General features: G+C 62.0%; 1 protein-coding gene across 2 annotated transcripts in view; it reads left to right on the top strand.

Annotated features, from left to right (window-relative positions):
• LOC101947938 (SPARC-related modular calcium-binding protein 1-like) overlaps nt 1–19,325 on the top strand; it is a 28,497-nt gene extending 9,172 nt beyond the window's left edge. Inside the window, exons 2-12 of one of the 2 annotated variants that reach the window (XM_024109804.3) lie at nt 8,260–8,452; nt 8,675–8,781; nt 9,361–9,460; nt 10,465–10,515; nt 11,313–11,366; nt 11,943–12,020; nt 12,728–12,920; nt 14,903–14,985; nt 15,711–15,810; nt 16,884–17,130; nt 18,829–19,325. In XM_024109804.3, coding sequence (XP_023965572.2) covers nt 8,260–8,452; nt 8,675–8,781; nt 9,361–9,460; nt 10,465–10,515; nt 11,313–11,366; nt 11,943–12,020; nt 12,728–12,920; nt 14,903–14,985; nt 15,711–15,810; nt 16,884–17,124 — 1,200 coding nt within the window. In that variant the 3' untranslated portion in view covers nt 17,125–17,130; nt 18,829–19,325. Of the gene's footprint in view, nt 1–8,259; nt 8,453–8,674; nt 8,782–9,360; nt 9,461–10,464; nt 10,516–11,279; nt 11,367–11,942; nt 12,021–12,727; nt 12,921–14,902; nt 14,986–15,710; nt 15,811–16,883; nt 17,131–18,828 lie in introns of both variants that reach the window. The other variant, XM_065571332.1, reaches the window with a different exon arrangement.
• The last annotated feature ends 1,051 nt before the right edge of the window (nt 19,326–20,376 follow it).

The raw sequence follows: 20,376 nt of genomic DNA, 5'->3' as shown, positions 1-20,376 counted from the left end.
GCAGATCCAGATGTCTCTGTAGGGTAGGCAGAGCTGGGGGGCGGAAATCAGGAAATTAGCAGGGATTTTCCCCCATCCCACTCTCTTCCCCCCCCCCCGGCCCGATTCCAGGCAGAATCCTGCGCAGTACAGGCGGTGGGAACCCACCCAGGCGCTGCCGCCCAGGGGCAATGAACGCGCTGTCCCAGGACCCGGGCCAAGGTGCAAGAGCAGCATGTGAAGGGAAACGCCAGACAGACATCTCGCCGCCCCTGAGCGCTCTCTCCTCAGGTGTGGGAGGGCCATTAATGGATTTAAGAGGCCGCTTGTGCCAGGGAAATCAGGGTGGGGGGAAGGCAGGCCTGGTCCTTTCATTCCCCTCCCCCCATCCTTCCCAAATTGGGAGGGGTCAGGCTGAGGACCTGGTAAGGGGGAATCTCTCTGGCCAGAGTCTGCAGGCAGCCCCAGTGCCTCCGCGGCCCCTCAGCGCATCTGCTGGTCAACGCCAGCCAGCCCAGTTCTTTGGCAGCATCCCTGGGCCTGGGAAGAATTGGAGCCGGTGCTTGCTGCATGAGGGAACAGGCTCTGGGGAGCAGTGGGGTACATGGGACTGGGAGCTAGAAATGTAAACTGGGGGACGGGTAGCCTAGCAGGAAGGGACCCCTCCTCTTCCGCCTGTCACATTTCACAGGGTTTTGGAGTAGCCCAATGGAACTCTGCTCGAGGCGGGGGCATGTGGATTGGTAACTAGGTGAAAGCACAGGTAGCTATTTGGGGCCCCCACCGCTAGGCCAAGCCTGGGCTCCCCCCCCCTCCACCCCACTCCTGTACAGCTCTGCCTGTGTCCCTCGGTCCTGACCCACAGCCCCCTGCTAGCCCAGCCCTGGGATCCCCCCTCAAACTCCGTAGCATCCCCTTCCCTGTCCCTGTTGCACCGGGGAGGGGAGGGCTGGAGATTCGACTCTCAATCACCTGGTTATTAATAATCTATCCTCCCCTTCGTTGCTTAAAAAGCCTCTTTTGGGCAGAAATCCTGAGGGGGGGGGCACAGAGGGAAGGGGTCTGTGATCTCATCTTCAAGATTGAGTCAATTTCAGCCCCATGGATTATTTCTCCCCAACCCCCTTTCCCTTCTCAGACTAAGGGCCCCCTTCATCAGCCTGGCCCAGTCGCTCTCGGCCAGGCCTCCACGCCGGCCTTATACAGCGAAGGCTCTTGTTGTCTGAGGGGGGCAGGGAAGGAAGCCGGGGGGGGGCGCGTGTGGCAGGTACACAATGGCCCTTTGACTCGGTGGCAGGGGCTGAGCCGGGAGCGCATCTCTGTGCCACCAGAGGCCCTAACAAATTACCCCCGGCTGACAGCTGCATGGACCCGTCTGTGTGCGTTGGCAGACGCCGGCGGCCGGGAGAATCAGCAGGAGTCTTGGGGGCGGGGGGGACGGACACGGCCCTGAGATGGACGGGGCTGGCTTGCCAGGGCCCTGAGCGTGCGGCGGGCGTCTGCCAGGAGCTGGCCAGACGCACCCACCTTACAACGGGGAGGGGACACGCTCCCTGGGGGCGTCCGTCCGCCCCGCTCCAGGGCTGGAGTAGAGGTGGGAAGAGGAATCTAACCCAATATTGGTGTTTAAAGGCATTGCTCTCTGGGGCCGGGCTCCATGGTCCCCCAGGGGTTGGACCGGCTCGTCAGGGCGGCCGTGCTGTCTCCTGGCCATGGCTGCGAGGTGGTGATGCAGCTGAGGCTGGGGGGGGACGGGGTGCGGTCTCTGGCTCCAGCTGCCAGAATTAACCTCCACGTGAGAACCGTCCTGAGCGACCCTTGGTGAAAAGACAATACCTCAGTGGAGCAGGTTTCCCAGCTAAATGGTAACAAAGCCCAACGGCCGATTATTAATAAACTGCTTGGAGCCTGACTTATTTGTGGGGGTTACGATTGGGGCTGGAGCCCTTGCCTGAGAGCGGGGAGGGCTCCCCTATTGCATCTGGGGGCTGCCTCCAACTGCTCACAGTCTAACTAGATCAAGTCAGGATCATTATCCCCATCTTACATCTGGGGAAACTGAGGCACGTAGATGGGCCTGGAATCTGGTGCTCTTGGATCCCAGCCCAGAGACTTCACCCCTGGGCCACAGAGGAAGCCACGAAGCCTCGTATCGGGCGCTTTGACTCCAGTTCTTCCACTAAACGTGCCCGTCTTGAGGCCAGCTCCACAAACCACTCAGTGGGCAGCCAGTCCCCCAGCTGGTGGGCGAGGCAAGCGCTCCAGGACTTGCCCGTTCGTTCATGCGTTTCCTCCCCCCAACTCTGAAGAAGAGCTGTGATCTCCCGTGCCTGGGCCGTCGGGTTGGGTGCAGAGGGGTGCCTGGTGCAAGTGGCTAGGTAAGGAAAGACAAGGGGGTGGAAGGAACGCCCCCCAGGCTGGGATATACAGCATCCCCCCTGCAGCTCTCCTGTCCCCACGCCTGGCTGGGTCAGGGGGGCAGGGATTGCCCGGGGCCGCTCCCTTCATCCTGCCTGTCGGGGTTCACTGGAGCCGCAGGCTGGTGCAGAGTAAATAAACCCTGGGGGCTCAGCTGCCGCGTGGCCTTTGTAACCGCAGAGCAGCGGCCGGGAAAAGCGCGTGTCGGCTCGGGTCCCGAGCCATGACGGGAGCCAGTGGGCCGGCTCTCTCGCCTCGGCTCCCACGCAGGGAGCCCGTGACCCTCTGAGGAGCAGACTGCAGGACTGTATTCCCGTCTGTGTGCATGTGGGCCGGCTTCTCCCAATGCAGCTGCCTCTGGGGTGGAGCAGCTGTTCCTGCAGCAACCCCCCCACTACGAGAAGGGAGTGTGGGGTAGTGGGAGTCAGGACTCCTGGGTTCCCTGGTGAGTGGCAGAGCCAGGAGCTCTCCTTCCCTTCCCCTGCTGTAGAAGACCTCTGATACCTTCCCCCCACAAAGCACCGAGACTGCATGTCTGGAGGAAGTCACGAGCCACTCTTCCGGTGGGAGTGGGGGTGAATGGACTGAGCTGATGTCTTCACCCCCCCACTCTCTCTGCTGCTTGCTTGTGAAGGGGGAGGCAGGGCCCGGCAACCTTGGGGCTCACTTCCAGTTTCTTTCTTCTGTTCCTAAATCTCATGCTTCAGGGCTTCTGCTGGCCAGGGTCAGGAAGGGATGTCCCCCCCCCCCATGTGTTCAGGGAAGGTTTTGTTGTTGTTTTTTAAATATCCTTCCTCTGAACCAGCAGGGATGGTCCCGGTTGGGGAAGGGGCACTAGACGGAGTGAGCCGGGGCTCTGAGGTAGCCCCGATTGTTCCGTCTCTCGCCGGCGCTTGCCTGGCTGGTTCTGGCTCGTGCTCAGGGTCTAACTGATCGCCAGAGGAAGGAATTCCCCCCCCCCCCAGCTCAGATCAGCGGGGACCCTGATGGGGTTTCGCCTTCCTCTGCAGCAGGGGGTGCGGGTCACTTGCTGGGATGACCTGGGGTTGGTCTAACTTCCCCGCCATGGGCGGGGCGGGGGAGGGTCTCGGGCGCTGGCCCCCCTCAATCCCTGGGGCCAATGGCAGTCATGTCTGCTATGGGATGGGATGCTTTGGTCTCAGTGGGGTATCTGGCTTCGGCCTGTGGGGGCTGGTGGCCTAGGATACACAGCTCGGACCCGCTGCCTGAAGCGTGGGGGGGGCCTGCCTGTGAGCAGCAGTAGAGTGGGGGGTAGGGAGCTTCCCTCATTAATGCCACGCCCTCCCCCCCAGTGACTTTATACCACACTGGCTAGGTATGTGTGTCATGTCCCCTCTAGTGGCTGGAGCCAGCCGCAGAGCTCCGCGCGGAAGGGTGACCTCTCAGACCCGCCGTGGCATATTTGGGGGGGACACAAAGGGGAAGTGAATTCTCGGAGAGGGGTGGTGGCAGGGCGTTGAGCTGGATCCAGGAGGCCTGGTCCATGAATAGTGTCTGTGCGTGGTTTGGGGGGGGCACTCTATAGCCGGGTTCTTCTAGCATGCCCATCACCGTGGCCTCTGAGCTGCTACCAGCCTCACGTCCACCAGCAGCCTGCGGTGACTAGCGTCTGCCGGGTGAGAGCCGGAGGGGAGCGGAGACTCAGCCAGGGATGGACTCGCAGCTGGGGGGAGTGGAGGCGGCTCGGGGGGCTAGTCCGTGCCAACTGTCCCAGCTCCTAGCGGGGTGGGGGACCCGTCTCGGGGAGAGGCGGGAGGAGTGATGTCACGTCTGTGTGGCTAAGAGACGCCTTTGATGGAAAGAGACGGCGGGTGTATTTATTAGGGGGGGCTCTCGGTTGGTGTCCTGTTTGCAGCGGGCTGGGGGGGGTGTGCCACTGGCCCAGGGCTGGTTTTTGAAAAGCGCCGTGTGTGTCTAGGGCTCTTCTTCGCGTGAGGGTTTGGGAGCTTCGGCCCGTTCGCGCCCACTCGCCCCCGCTGGTTTATGTCACCGTCCCATCATTCTGTCAACAGCTTTGCCCTTCGCACGGCAGCCAGCGCCTGGCCTCGGCGCCCGCCACCCGCTTCGCATGCCAACGCCCGCGGCCCCGCAGGATCCCGGCCCCTTGGCGCCAGGGGGAGGACCTGGGTGGGGATTGTGGCCCAGGAGCATGGAGGCTGCTGGTCTGTCCGGGGAGCAGGTGTGGCACCCGGAGCGTGCCAGGACCTGGGGACAGAATTCAAGCCGTGGACAATGCCGGGTGTTGCAGGGGGCTGGGAAGCGGGGTCAGAACCAGCTCTGGGTGGGCTACTGAGAGCCGATCAGACAGGCAGCCTGGAAGCACAGGCCTCTGTATTTCCAAGTGGCCCCATTGCCCACTCCCCCCACCCCAAAAACCCTCAAGTGCCTCTTATCTGCCTCTGGCAAAGGGCAGCAGCAGGGCTTGGGTCGGGGTGCAGCAAAGCCGGGGGTGGAACTTCAGGGGGCTGCGGGTCAGGACTGAGGGGCACCAGTGGAGCTGGGGAGGGAGAAGCCGGGGGTGGACTTGCAGGTGTTTGCGGGTCAGGTCTGAGGGGCACCAGCTGGGGGAGGGGGGAAGCTGGCGGGGTTGAATTGCAGGGGGCTGTGTGTGCCGTGGCTGGGGCGCCCGCCTGCGATCACACCCCTGCTCTGCCACAGGCTCCCTGTGTGAGCTTGGGCAGGTCTCTTAGCCACTCCTTGCCTCAGTTTCCCCCTCTCTACAATGGGGACAACAGCCCTGGGAGGGGCTCAGATACTTCAATAATGGGGGCCGGACATGTACCTCAGAGCTTCTTGGGTGACCCCCCCCACTGACAGCTCCCCTTGCCCCCTGCGGTGGGGTGATAGGATGGAAGGACTCCCACCCACTGTCCGCCCTGCTTCATCTCAATCCACCACGAGGGGCTGTACAAGTTTATTGCTTTTAGGTGTATTACGGTAGCACCTGGGGGCCTGACCTCTGACTGGGACTCCTAGGTGCTACCATATTACACCTAAATGCACAGCGCCTAGCGCAATGCGGGGGTCCCAGGTCTCCTGTTGTGCCAGGTGCTGTCCATTTTTATTGCTATGAGGAGTATTACGGTAGTACCTAGGCACCCCAGTCACAGACCATGCTCGGTGCTGTACAAACCCTTGGGGTTGGGCATCCAGGATCGAGAGTGGGAACAATCAGGTTCCCCCCAAATCCTGGATTTTCTCTCTGTCCTGTCTCAAGATCCCGCGTTGCTCTGTCAGTGACGGTCTCCATTCCCATGGGCCAGAGCAGTGTGTGAACTTATGCGGGGGGATCAAAGGTTACCTGGCTCCATGCCCTGTGAGCAGGGGGCTCTGCCCCACCAACCCCTGGGCTGGCACACCCCAAGATGGGATCGTGGCATGGATCCATTTCCTGCCGTGGAACATCCTGCAGAGCCCGGCTCCTGAAATCTGGGGATTGAGGGGCATCAGTGGGGCAGGGGGACGCTCAGGGCGGGGATAGCAGGGGCTGTGGGTCGGGTTGAGGGGTATCTGTGGGGCACCCAGGACTGGGATAGCAGGGGGATGTGGGTGGGGTTGAGGGGTATCCGTGGGGCACCGAGGGCTAGGATAGCAGGGGGCTGTGGGTCGGGTTGAGGGGTATCCGACGGGCACCGAGGGCTGGGATAGCAGGGGGCTGTGGGTCGGGTTGAGGGGTATCCGTGGGGCACCCAGGGCTGGGACAGCAGGGGGCTGTGGGTCAGGTGAGGGGCATCAGAAAAGCTGGGGGGCAGGAATGGGATACCCAGGGGTGTCATGCATTCCCCCTTAAACATGAGCCCTTTACTGTCACCACCCACTTCAGCCCCCGTAACCACCCACCTGGAGCGCTCCTGGCGGGGCAGCCGACCCCAGCTGAGCCAAGCCTGGGAAGGGAGCCGCGTTCTGCCCCGGGGACGCGGGTGGGCAGGGCACCAGACAGACGCTCTCCCGGTTTACAAGCACAAGCAACAACCTGCCCATTAATCCACCCGGGGACCTGAAATGTTGCCCGCCTCCTCCCCCCTCCAGCCTGGCACTGGAGGTATGGCAGGGCTCCCCTGAGTCCAAGCCGTCAGCTGCCAATCCCCCCTCGCTGGCACGGTGCCCCCGGCGTGTGGGCACCAAAGAGGAGATTCTTGTTTGGGGCAAGGCCTTGGGTTGACTGCCTGCCTCTCTCTCTCTCCGGCCCAGCTACCAAGTTACCCGTGCCTGGCCACCGGAGACTGGCAGAGGGGCCCAGGCCTCTCTGGGCTGGTGTGCCAATGCCCACTCCCTGGGTCACTGCTTCCCACTGGCATGGGAGGAGTGGCACCCGCTCCCCTTGGCCAAGGCGAACTGCTGGCTTGAGAACCTGGCCCCAGGAGGGATGGGAGCACACCTGGGAAGTGGCTCTTTAACTCGGAGGGGGATCCCCCCTGGCCCCCGTGAATTGACAGCTGGGGGGGCGGAGGGGAGCCAGGACACCTGGGTCCTATTCTTGGCTCCCCCATGTGACCTCTTGCAGGTGCTTCCTTTCCCTTGCACTTCAAGATTCCCCCCCCCCAATAAAATAGGGGGCAAGTCCCTCCTTTCCCCCCGCCCCTCGCCAAGCATGGCTTAACTGACCTCCGGTCATTGAGGGCCTTTGTCGGAAAGGAGCTGGAGGAACCCAGGCGTCCGGGCAGGCCTAAAGGGGGAGAGAACGGCGTGTGCCCGCCGGGCACCTAAAGGGTTACGCCGGCTGCTTTAAGTGGCTGGCTTGTCCTGCTCCCCGCCAGCCTGCGGTCTGGGCACTCACTCTGGAAAAATCGCCGGCATCAAGCAAATGAAGTCTGAAAACTTAGTGGCTTTTAATACCTCCCCCCCCCTTTGCCTGGCGTTTATTTACTGTGCAATTAGTTAAACCAACTCCTGTCCCCCGGCCAAGTCACACAGGGAGCCGGGGAGGAGGGGTGAATTTCAGCCTGGATCTGTGGAGAACCCCAGGGCGGGGCTCCCCCATTTCCTGTCCATGGGGCACCTCCTGTGTTGATAGTCTAACGAACACCTTGGCCTCCCGTCACCACCTGCCTGGGCCCACGCTAGAGGGCTACAGGCCTCAACTGGCTTCTGTATTAACCGGCGACGTGCTCTTTCCGTGGTGGCCTTGTGCTTCGCACGCTGGACTGGGAAGCCGGAGACGCTGCTTCTGTTCCCGGCCCTGCCAGCTGGAAAGCTTTGTGCAAATCATGCCCACCCCCCGTGCCTCAGTTTCCCCCTCTGTAAAATGGGGTGACTGATACTGACCAAGCACTGGGAGAGCTACTGATGAACTGAGAGGCCTTATTCATCCATAGGGCTAGGTTCCATGGGGGGGTTCCTGCTCATGTACCCCTTCCCCCCCTGCAGGGGGCATTCTCTAGTCAGCCTGAATTCAGGGGGGGCGGCTATGAGCTGAGACAAGGGGGCCAGGCAGGGTGGATTTGGGGGTGCAAGGGCTGTGCAGGGAGGATAAGGGGGGGCCATGCAGGGTGGATTTGGGGGGTACAAGGAGGCCATGCAGGGTGGATCTGGGGGGACAAGGGGGCCATGCAAGGTGGATTTTGGGGGTGCAAGGAAGCCGTGCAGGGTAGATCGGGGGGCGTGCAGGGTAGATCGGGGGGGCATGCAGGGTGGATTTGGAGAAGTGCAGAGTGCATCTGGGGGAGACAAGGGGTTCGGTGCAGGGTGGATTTGGGGGGACAAGGGGGCCATGCAGGGTAGATTTTGGTGGTGCAAGGGGGCCATGCAGGGTGGATCTGGGGGGACAAAGGGTTCGGTGCAGGGTGGATCTGGTGGGGGGCAGATGTCTCACATCTCTCTCCGCCCCTCCTCTCCTTGCAGTTCATCATCTCGGAGAGCGAGCGGGGGCCGCCGTGCCCAGCCGAATGCCCCCGCGAGCGCCACCGGCCCGTCTGCGCCTCCGACGGCAAACTCTACAAATCCCAGTGTGTCTTCCAGCGCGCCCGGTGCCAGGAGCCCCTCCTCCAGGCACTGCCCCGCTTCCGCTGTGGGGGCGCCCACCGCGACCCCACCAGTAGGTAGAGCCTTGGCCGGGGGGAGAGTTAAGTTGCCCTCGGAGAGGTTCCCGCTCCCCGATCTGACAGTCCGCCTGGGTGGGGTGGGGAATTCCCTGGCTTGGGAACTGGGTGAGGCCAGGGCTGTGGGCATGGGTCCCTTGCCCCCAGCCCCTGGGTGGACCTGTGGGATCCAACAGCCCCCCGGTGACCCCCTCTGACCCTCGCCTTTCCCCCTGCAGGCCTGAACCTCACCCGGTGCCAAGAGGATCGTGCAGCCGCGCTGGCCCGGCGCCAGGCGGACTCCATCTACGTCCCTGAGTGTAACGAGGACGGCTCCTTCTTGCAGGTAACGGCAGGGTGTGGGGGGGCATGCTTCTTCCCCCCCCCCCTCCTCTGGGGGAGAACCGCGGGGTCCATCTGCGCCCCACAGCCTTCATTGGGGAACCCCCCTCCTCCCAGCCCTCGTTGGCTGCAAGGGGTGGACATGCTACGCTCTGGCTGTCCCCACCCCTGCCCAGAGGGGACCTCCTGCTGTTCACCCCAGATCTCCACCCCCCCCCGCTTGTATGATCATTCATGGGTGGGGTCTGGGCATGGGGGGGTCCCTGCCATGCAGCGCCCTCCAGTGGGGGGGTGGCATGAATGCCGTCCTATAGAGCCCCTGTGCAGAAACTGGACAACCAACCTGCAGGGCCATGGGCATGGGGTGCGGCCTCCCTTCAGGGGACCCCGGGGGAGGGGGGCGGATCCTGGAAATGGGGTGTGCTCAATGGGGCCAGGGCTCCGCGAGGGGATTGTTCACCCCCGCCCCTGAGAATCTTTGAGAGACTTGCCCCGGCCCGGCCCCGAAAGTCCACACCTCGCCCCTGCAAATCCCCAAGCTCCCGTTCGGGGTCACCTGCCTTGTGCGTCCCTCCCCGTCCAGGTGCAGTGCCACAGGCAGACGGGCTACTGCTGGTGCGCCACCACCGAGGGCAAACCCGTCAGCGGGACGTCCGTGCTCAACCAGACGCCCAACTGCACAGGTACCTGGCCGCCCCCCAGGCGGAGGCCGATTAAGCTTTCGTGGCCAGACTAAGTGGGGGGCCCCTCCCCGCCCCTTCTGCCTGCGGCACCGCCCATGACCCCACCCCATTTTGCCCCTCCCTCCACGGCCCCACCCCGTTCCACTCACGGTCGTGCCCCCCCCACACACACACACACTGTGGCCCTGCAGCCCGTTTGCCCCTTTCTGCCCCCCCAGGACCGGAGAAGCTCTGTCCCCCCTGCCACGGCCCCTGGGTCACCGTGGGGAGTGAGAGCTCCAGTCCCAGGGCTGCAGTGGGGGTTGGGGTGCTGGGCCTTCCCCCTGCACTTCTGCTGGGGACCAGGGTTGGGGTGCTGGGGTTTGCCCTGCCCTGCGGCTTGGGCTCTGGGCTTCCGCCGCCCCGTGGCGGATTTTTTTGAGGGGCCCCCCAGCTGGCCAGGGTCCCTGGGCTAATCCACCACTGCCCCCAGGTTGTGATCCAGGTCCCCCCCTCCCTCCCTCGATGGTGCACCCCCCCCCCATACACACCTACACCCCGCCTCCTGCTGTGTGCTGGGCCCAGCACGTCTGAGCCCCTGAGCCCCACACGTCTGGGACGGGCCCTGCGTCCGTCTGGGCCTGGTCTGGGCACGCAGGGGTTGTATGCCTTTGGCGGGGAGGAGGGGAAAGTGCCCCCTGTAGGGCAGCATCCTGCCATGGGGCGAGGGGTCTGGTCTGAGCCCCCCCCCCCCCCCCCGAAGGAGTTCATATTTAAGGACCTGGGAAGTCTCATATGGAGGAAGAGGTCAGAGATAGGCAGGGTTGGGCTGGGAGCCAGGACACCTGGGTTCTGTGCCCAGCTCTGGGAGCGGAGTGGGGTCTAGTGGTTAGAGCAGTGGGGGGCTGGGTGTCAGGACACCTGGGTTCGGTGCCCAGCTCGGGGAGGGAGTGGGGCCTAGAGGTTAGAGGAGGGTGAATGGGGATCAGGGCGATGGGGATGAATTGTCTCTCGCGCCTCCCCAGGTTCCTATGTGGTGCGACCATCCTGGCAGGACCCTAACTCATCACGGAGAGGTAACCCCCCACCCAGCCCTCATCCCAGCTCCCCCACCCCCCAATGCTGGATCTCCCCCCTTGCCCCACTGCGGTGCCATGACTCCTGCCCGTCCCTCCACAGCCCTGCTCCATCCTCTGCCATGCCCATGTGTGTAGCCTAGCACCCCGGCAGGGCAGCGAGGGGGGGGTCCCCAACTGGCGGTCGCTGCCCCCCACAGACTTCCCCAGCCCGCTGAGCTGCGAGTGGGGAGCCGTGAATGGGCACCCTCTAGAGGGAGACCCGGGTACTGCAGTCTGCTTCCTAATGGGTCTTTGGGGGTCCCTATCCCAGACTCTAGCCCTGTAACTGAGACTGGCCAGCTGCCTACCAGCTCCTTAGAACTGGGAGCCAGGATGCCTGGGTTCTAGTCCCGTTTCTGGGAGGGGAGCAAGGACGAGTGACTGAAGCAGGAGGGGCTGAGCACCAGGACACCTGGGTTCTATTCCCCAGCCTCAGTTAAGTCACTGCCCCTGCCCCGTGCCTCAGTTTCCCTCTCTTTGCTGGCAGGAGTGGGGGCAGGTGGTAACTACCGGTAGCACAAGGCTGAACAAACATCAGGAAAGCGCCCCGAAGGGCAGGGGCTGAGGCGGTGTGTGCCCAGTGCCCTGGCGGCCAAAATAATGCGGGGAAGCCCTTACCCCCCCACACCTCGCTTGTCCCCAGCAGGGCTGCTGGCGCTGGGGTCTGTGCTGTGAACTCCACTCTTTGGGCGGAATAGATGGCACTAAGACCTCTGTAATAGTGGCCTTCGAACTGTTTTCCTCCCTGAATGCAGAAGGCGGGAGACCCAGGCCCACCCCGGCAAGCCCCCCGCCCCACAAGCAGGAAGGTAAGCGACCACTCCCCCCCACCCCCGACTCCCATTCATCGGGGGGGAGGGGGGCGTGCCCGGTTGACGGCACGCACGTCTGCCACTTTGCACTCGTGCCAGGGAGGGAGGGGGAGTTTTCACCGTTCCCAGGGGTGCCATCTGAACCCCCACTTGCCTGGGGCATTCCTGGGTCCCCTTTGCTCCCCTGGGCAAGGCAGCTGCTCTGTTGTTAATCCCACGTGGACGGGGGGCTGATCTCCTGTCCCCTTTATCCCACAGTTGGCCCAGCCACCCCTCCCTCATGCCATTCCTACCTGCGGGGGATGGTTCCCCCCAAATATAAGGGGCTCTGCCCCCTGGGCCCCACCCGGCGCCTATGAAGGGGAGAGCCCCGTATTGCTTGGAGGCATCAGAGGTCTGTGCCCCCTTGGCATCTCTGCCCACGCAGGCTGGGAGGAAACGGGGGGGTGCCTGCTGCCCCCTGGTGGAGGAGCTGGGGCGTGCGTGGCGGGGGGGGGGTGAATGTTGGGAGGAGGACCCTGGGGGATTTCCTTCCCCCCCCGCCACCCCGAAATCTCTCTCTGCCGCTTTCAGAGGGGACCTCGCTGCCGTTCCTCATACCCATCATCCTCCCCGACTTCAAGCCCAACCGCACGGTGAAGCAGATTCAAGGTAACTCGGGGCAGGACAAAGGGGGGGCTAGAGAACCCGGGGTTCAGTGCCCAGCTTTGCCCCCCAGCTCTCCGGCTGCCGCCTGGGCCATGTAGTTTGGGGTCTCGTTCGTAGGCCCTTCCCTGATCCCCGGCTCTGTCCTGGGGTGCAGAGAATCGGGGGTGAGGGGGTCCCCTGTTTTCAGCGAGGGATCGTTTTCCTTTGGGACACTCTAGACTGGAGACTTTGTTTCATACGGCGCCAGGTACCGTGGGGCCCTGGGCCGGGCCTGGCACCTGTGCCATGCAAATAAGAACCCCAGAAAACTGCCTCTGGGATCCACTGTAAGAAACATAGATGCCACCGAAACCAAATGGGATGGGGGGACAATGACTGGGATTTCGACCGGGGCGTCGACCCCAAAATGGCATGGGGAAGGGAAGGGAGTGAGAAGGTTGGTCTAGTTACACTACGGTGTGGGCTGGGATCCAGGATGCCTGGGTTCCACTCCCAGCTGGTGGAGTGTGGGGGGGGCAGGAGGGGACTGGGTGCCCGGACACCTGGGTTCTGATCCCAGCTGCTGGAGTGGGGGGCAGGAGGGTCTGGGTGCCCGGACACCTGGGTTCTGATCCCAGCTGCTGGAGTGGGGGGCAGGAGGGTCTGGGTGCCCGGAGGGTTAGAAGGTAAAAAGCCCCCCCATAATCCCCCCTGCCCTCCGCATCCCGCAGAGTTCCCTCCGTCCTGCGAGCAGGAGCGGCTGGAGGCCCTCGAGGAAATTCAACAGCATCAGCAGGAGGGGACCTTCGTCCCGGAGTGCGAGGGAGATGGCACCTACAAACCTGTCCAGTGCCACCAGGCCACGGGCTACTGCTGGTGCGTGCAGGCCGACACCGGCCGGCCCGTCCCTGGCACCTCCACCAGGTCAGTGTCCAGCGCCCGAGACCACGTGGCTGTAGGTTGGCATAAACTTTGATCGTCTCCTGCCACCTGGGAGTGGAAGGGGTTAAAAGCTGGGGACGGGGCTAGAGCTAGGGGGAAAAACATCCATTTGGGGACCCATTGAAAATTTATGAAAATGGGGGGGAAATTCATTTTTATTTGAATTTTCCATGGGAAATGTTGGGCGGGGGCTTTTGGTTGGACTACATCTCCCATGATGCACCAGGGCGAGGGAGTCCCATGATGCAACTGCCTCTCCAAGAAGGGGGGGGCGTGGTATGTCATCGGAGGCGCAGTCTAGTCCGGGAGCCTAGCCCATAGAGTAGGATTGCCATATTTAAACAGTGAAAAAAGAGGACACTCCACGGGGCCCCGCCCCCGCCGCAACTCCGCCCTGCCCCAACTCCACCCCTTCCCCACCCCCATTCCAACCCCTTCCCCAAAGTCCCCGCCCCAACTCTGCCCCCTCCCCTGAGCACCCCGCATTCCTCCTCCTCCCTCCCGCCCCCCGGGCTCCGGCTGCTCTGGGGCAGTTGCTTCGGCCCCTGCCGTGGTGGAGAGCGACGGGAGCTGGGAAAGTTGGAGCCCGGGGAGGAGGCGGCTGCGCGCTCGGATGCCGCCGCCACCTCCGTGCCCCGGCAGATCGGGGGAGTTGTTAGTTTTGGCTTTGCTGCAGCCACTCACACTCGGGGTCCCCTTACCATGCCTCCCTATTTTCCCGGACATGTTGAGCTTTTTGGAAATTCCTCCCGGATGGGGATTTGAGGACCAAAAAGCCGGCCATGTCCGGGAAAATCCGGACGTTTGGTAACCCTACCATAGAGGAGAATGGGATCCTGAAGCACCCAAACTACAGCTCCCAAGATGCACCACAGCCTACCCTCTTGAAGATGCAATTACTGCCAGGGAGTTTCTGGCCCTAGTGCAGCGTGGGAGATGTAGTCCAGTCAGAGAGCCTAGCCCATAGAGGAACAGGGAAGCATGAAACACCTGAACTACAGCTCCCATGAGGCACCGTGGTAGCCTCTCTGGATTGAAATATTGAGGCCTTCCGCTTTGTGGATGAAAAATTCAATTTTTCAGCTGGAAACAGACACACTTGGGGGGGGCGGGGGGAATTCTGTTTTTCAAAGGAAAATATTTGCCTGAGTCAGGACTCCGATGGCTGGAGCCAACTCTAGGATTACGGTCTCCAGCCGGAGTCACCCCAGGTGACCGCTGGTGCGTGTCACTGGGCAGACCTCGCGCGTCCACATGGGTGCTGGCAAGGGGTCCCGAGGAACAAAGGCCGAGTGGAGGACACAGAGTCCTTGAGTTGTTGACCATCGGTCCAGTGACCCCAGAAACGTGTGCAGAGAACTTGGGGAGTGGATTTAATGTGTGAACTACTGAATCGCTCAGTAGGCCACACCCGGTTTATGGCTAATGCTAATGCTAGTTTATGTGGTCATAAGGGAGGACTAGTGGCCAGATGGGGCTGGGAGCCAGGACTCCTGGGTTCTGTCCCTGGCTCTAGGAGGGGAGTGGGGTCTAGTGGTTAAAGTGGGGGGGGGGACACTGGGAGTTGGGACTCTAATTCTATTCCAGGCTGGTTGGGGGGAGGGATAGCTCAGTGGTTTGAGCAGTGGCCTACTAAACCCAGGGTTGTGAGTTCAATCCTTGAGGGGGCTATTTAAGGATCTGGGGCAAAAATTGAGGATTGGTCCTGCTTTGAGAAGGGGGTTGGACTATGATATGTGGCCTGGGCCAAATCCTTCCTCCCGCCCAGCCCCTCTGTGCCTCAGTTTTCCCTCCTGAAAACGGGGTTGCCTATGGGGTATGTGTGGAGAGGGGTTGGAAGCATCAGAAGTTCTGCAAAGAGCAGCCCCTTTCCACCCCCATTCCTCTGCCCCAGCTCTGGGAGCTGCCAATACCACGCGCCAACCAGGAAAGTCCAGGCGTTGACCCATCTCTCTTCCACCCAGGAACTTCCCGCCAGACTGCGAGTCTGATGTCGCGGCCAAGAGCGCGGAGATGGGCTCTCTCTTCCGGGACAGGGCGCTGCCAGGTGGGGCGGGGGTACAACCAATGGCCTTGGCACCCTAACTTCCATGGGAGCCTGGGGGGGGCTCGGGTTCTCTGGCCATGTGACACTCGGCTGTTCCCAGTGTCCTGCCAATGAGCGGCCCCCATGCAGAGGGGAGTCTGGTCCTCTTGGCCCCTCTGCTGAGACTGCCCACGAGGGAGCCGGACAAAGCTGGCACGGTGCCCACGGTTGGGTGAGGAACGGGGCTGAGCCTGTCCTGGCCGGGCAGAGCTCCCTGGGTGGGTGTGGGGGTGTAGAGCTCACAGCCTCCCCTGATGACAGAGCTGACGCCCTCTAGAGGGGAAAGGCCCCATTCCCCACCCCGCTGAGCCAGCCAGTCCCCTGCCATGGGGCCAGACAAGAGCCAGCGCCCCTTACAGGGGAAAGGGCCTGTGCCCCATTCCTTGAGCCAGCGAGCCAGTCCCCCATGCTCCCCTACTGGCGACAGGGGCTTGTAACTATGGGAGCAGCAGGGTGTGTCCCCCTTTGCTCTGAGTTCCCTGCTGACATTGGCTGGGGGGGACCGTGGCCACCCCTGGGCCGGACGCTGAATCCGGCTGGCTGCCGCCTCCCCCCGAGCATCGTGCCGATGTCTCTCTCGCCCGCCGGGCGTGGGTGACCGAGAGAGGCCAGTAGTGGGGATGAGTCACAGGTGGGCAGCTCCCCAGAGCCCCACATAACCCCCCTGCCCCTCCCCTCTCGACCAGGCTGCCCGGGTCCCAAGAAGGCGGAGTTCCTGTCCAATCTGATGAAGGCCTTGACGTCCGACATGACCCAGTCCCGGCTTATGCCCATCACGCATAGGAGGTGAGCCGGGGGCCCGGTGAATTCTGAAGGGCAAGCCCAGGGCTCTCTGGCGGGTTCTCCCCCCACGCTGGGGGCTGGCCCGTTGCTCTGTAGCGACCCCTGCTGGCTGATGGAGGGCTAACCAAGAAGAAGCGGGGCGGGGCCGGCGCTAATGACGCAGAGCAAAGGTTTATCGCCTTCTTAGTCCTGTGACCAGCTGGGATGCCGCAGGGCCCCGGGCAATCTGTGCCCAGTTTTACAGTGGGACCACGGTGGTGCGGCTAGGCAGTCAGCCCAGAGCCGTGGGGCTGGCCGTGACCAATGGGGCTGCCTGGAAGGGGGATGGGCTCCTATTCCTGACTCGTCTGAGTCCAGACTCACCCCCTCCCTCCTTTACTTCCCCCCCAAGAGGTGGGGGGGGACAGTGGCTAGGATGCTGCTTCCCGGGCTCAGGGGACCTGGATTCAAGTCCGAGCTCTGCCACTGACTTGCTGGGTGAGCAAGTTACTGAGTCGTTATGTGCCTCAGTTTCCCCACCTGTACAATGGAGCTAATGGCTCAGCTCTGGTTGGGAGAAGCCTAAAAGGCCTCAGACCCCTCCGCCATGAGCCAGCCAGCGTGTGCCCCCCGCCCCCAATACAACTGGGTTCAAAAAAAGAACTAGATGAGATCCTGCAGGACAGATAGGTCCGTCAGTGGCTATTAGCCAAGCTGGTCAGGGATGTAACGCCGGGCTCGGGGTGACCCTCAACCCCCAGCAGCTGGAAGCCAGGCGTGGCTCTGCCCCCAATCACCCTGTGCTGAGTTATATGGACCGTTGATTCTCATGGGCCGGTCGCTCCCAGGGGGAGGAGGGTGTTTGCAATCCCCTGACAGCTGTTCTTGCCAGTCCCTCTGCCCTAGCCTGGCACTTTGCGGCACTTCCCGGCTGGCGTCCCAAAGTCCCCACAGGGCGGTTGGGTGCAGCAGGAGTCCACGTTGCCCTGTGGTGGCCACGACAACCTCACGGCTCCTGGTGGGGGGGGGGGGGGAAGTTGTGCGCTGAGACTGGGCCTTCGAGCCCCGGCAGGTGACGGTGTCTCTGCCCCCCGCAGGCTGTCGGATCGCACGCCGGGCCCCAGCCTGGAGGAGCGGGCGGCGCGCTGGCATTTCGTGCGCCTGGACAAGGACTTCAGCGACGGGCTGAGCGAGCGGGAGCTGCGGCCCCTCAAGCTCTACGTGAAGCAGCACGCGCGGCCCAAGCGCTGCGCCCGCAAGTTCCTGGAGTACTGCGACCTGGACGCCAACCGGCTCGTCTCCCTGCCGGAGCTCAGGGGCTGCCTGGGACTCAGCTAGCGCTGGGTGTGCGTGAGCCCCCCGCTCCGGGGGGTTGGCAGTTGGCTTTGGATTAGGTGGCAGCAGAGCCCCTGGGTTGTGAGTTCAAATCCAGCCCGGGGAGGACGGATGGGGAGGTTGGCTGGGGTGAAACCCAGTTCCCGGTACTCTCAGGCGGGCAGGCTGGGGGCATGTGCCCAGCTGGAAGGAGGGGAAACTGTGTGGCTGCTTGCTCTGGGCCAATCTGGGACTGGAACTCAGGCAGCCTCGCTCCCAGCCCCACTCCCCTCCTGTATCTAGGGGGCCCGGATTCACCAGGGGGCAGCAAGCTATCACAGAAAGCAAGGGAGGGGAGAACCCAGTTCTCTTGCCCGGGGCAGGGGGAAAAAAATCCCCTTTCCAGGCATTAGCTTGCCTTAGAAAAAGGGGCTTTCAAGTGTCGCCCCCTGCAGCTACGCGTTAATTTACCCAGCACACCTGAGCAGTAACTCAGGGCAGAGCGTGACCCCGGCCCGGGCAGAGCCTCAATCCTGGCTCCGGCGGTCATTGGCTAGGGGATGCTTCCGAGGGACAGCCGGGCAAGTCCTTGAGCTTGTCGTCTCTCCATGGCAGAGCTGGCATGTCCCAGCTGGCCGCCCTATGTTAGACAGAGCCAAGGTGGGAGGAGATAATGTCTTCTCTTGGCCCAAGCTCTGTTGCTGAGAGAGAAGATGGCCCGATAAAAGGTATCACCTCCCACTCCTTGTGTCTCGAAGATCCTGGCACCCACCCGGCTACACCACCACTGCACAGGTTAGAGCGACGGATGGGTAGGAGGCAGGCCGGGGCTGGGAGGGCAGAGTTGCTCATTTCAAGGCCAGAAGGAACCATTGTGTTCATCTCGTCTGACCCCCTGGATAGCCCAGGCCAGAGACCTGCCCCCGAAACGATCCCTAGAGCAGAAAACATCCTGGCTTGGTTAAAAAATTCTCCAGGATGGAGACTCCACCACGACCCCAGGGTAAGTCATTCCACTCGTTAAAAAGGTTTCCCTTATTTCCAGTCTGAACTGGCCCCGTTTCAGCTCCCAGCCATGGGATCGTGTTAGACCTTGGTATTAAAGAGCCCGGTATTAAATATTTGCCCCCGCCCCCGTAGGCACTGATCACCTGGGATCAAGTCACCGCTTTGCCTTCTCTTTGCTGAGATTCATCGACTGAGCTCCTTGAGTCTCTCACTCTACGGCAGGTTTTCCAGCCCTCGACCTTTCCCGGGGCTCTTCTCCGAGCCCTCTGCAACTGATCAACCTTGAAGGTCACCGGCAGGGCTGTGTACAAAGCCGCCTTTCAAAGCTCTGGCTTTGGTTGGTCGGAAGAAGCGTGATCTGCCGGTTAGAACAGGGGGGCTGAGAGCCAGGACTCCTGGGTTCTATCCCCAGCTCCAGGAGGGGACTGGGGTCCAGCAATTGACGGTGGGGGGCTGAGAGCCAGGACTCCTGGGTTCTATCCCCAGCTCCAGGAGGGGAGTGGGGTTGAGCAATTGACGGTGGGGGGCTGAGAGCCAGGACTCCTGGGTTCTATTCCTTGGGTCAGTCTCCAAACCTCAGTTCCACTCCTGCCCCTTTGCTGTGCCAACTCTGGGGCAGGAACCCTCTCTCGCTGTGCGCCCAGCACCCCGGGGCCCCAGGCTGCTACCGTAATCCACGCGGCAAACACTTGCATCTAATCGGCGTTTCTCTTTCCCCAGGCGTCTCCTTGAAGAGGGGCGCGCCCTGCTTTGCCCTTCCCACCCCCAGGGGGCGCTGCCTCGCCCAGCACTGCATTCCCACCTCTGATGGCAGACGATTTGCACTGTGAACTGTAGAATGTGGATTTTTTATTTTTAACTCCCTGGCGCTGAAGAAAGTCAGACGGACCTTTTAGAAAGAAGGCGGGCGGTCGAGCTAAGGGATGTGGACGTGTCGGGCCATTGATTTGCACCTGGGGGACTCCGCTGCTGTTCAGCCCTGGTTTTCCTCTCTTCTGTAGATAAGAGAATCCTGCAAAATGCAAAGTGCCGTTAGGGGTTCTTACTTTATTTAACCCCACCTAATCTTTGCTTATTTTTACTATCGGGGGGGGTTAAAATTGGCTCCGACTACTTTATAATCCCTCCACTTCCTTATAAAGCAGAAACTGGTGAGGAAAAACAACAACCCCACAACCCTGTAATCTGTGTCCTGAATCAATAAATTATAGAAGTATCGTGGTGATGTCTCATTTTTTTGCCCACAAAATAGCTACCGATTGCTTTCTTTTCTACCTGGAGATCGCAACGCGTTCTTAAAAGGTTCCCGTCCCTTTTAAAAGTATCATTCTCTGGCCAGCGGGGTCTAGTGGTCAGACAGGGCAGCTGGCTGGGGGGCCGGGGGAACTCCTGGGGTCACTTCCCAGCTTTGGGAATGGAGATAGAGACACAGGGATGTGGTTCGCCCAGAGCCATCTAGCAGGCCAGAGACGGCGTCTCCTGAGTCTGTCCTGCAGCTATGATGCGGTTGCTGCTTTGCGGCGTGAAGCCCTCGGTGTTTTGTTCTGCTTGGCCCCAGGGAAGATCCAAGCGCCCTGTGTCCATGCCAGCCGGGCTCCCCCTTCTCTCTCGCTCACAAGCTGGAGTTTAAATCATGACCTGTTAGGTTCACTCCCTCTGGGGCACCTGGCATTGGCCCCTGTCGGAAGACAGGACACTGGGCTGGATGGACCTTTGGTCTGACCCAGTCTGGCCGTTCTTATGGGGACCAGCCTCAGTCCCTACTGACGGGGAAACTAAGGCAAGGGGAGGAGAAGCCACTTGCCTAAAATCCAGGGCCACGTCGGGGGCAGCTATGAGCCTAAAACCCAGGAGTCCTGAGACTTAGCCCCCATCTAGGAAACTGTACAGCCCCCATTACTGTAACAGGAGTGCTTATCCCCTATGTCCCGTCCCCCCCCGGTCTGGTACTAGAGATAGAACCCAGGAGTCCTGGCTCCCAGCCCTCCTTGCTCTGATCACTAGACCCCACTCTCCTCCCAGAGCCAGGGATGGAACCCAGGAGTCCTGCTTGTGAAATTATAGGAGGGAGGGTGTTTTTCCGAGGGGCTGAAGCCCCCTCATACCTGGCTCCTAAAGCTCCAGTGCTGAAGGGAGCCATCCCCTATGGCCATGACGGGTTCTCAATCTGCCCTTCCCAGGTGGTGATATGGGGTGGGGGCTTCCTCTGCGTGGGGCGTGGCTCTGTGGAGCCAGATGGGCACCGATCCTGCGGGCAGGTTTTGTAGC

The sequence above is a fragment of the Chrysemys picta genome, chromosome 17, assembly GCF_011386835.1.
Source record: "Chrysemys picta bellii isolate R12L10 chromosome 17, ASM1138683v2, whole genome shotgun sequence".
Classification (NCBI taxonomy): domain Eukaryota; kingdom Metazoa; phylum Chordata; order Testudines; family Emydidae; genus Chrysemys; species Chrysemys picta.
This window is presented reverse-complemented; position numbering and strand designations above follow the sequence as displayed.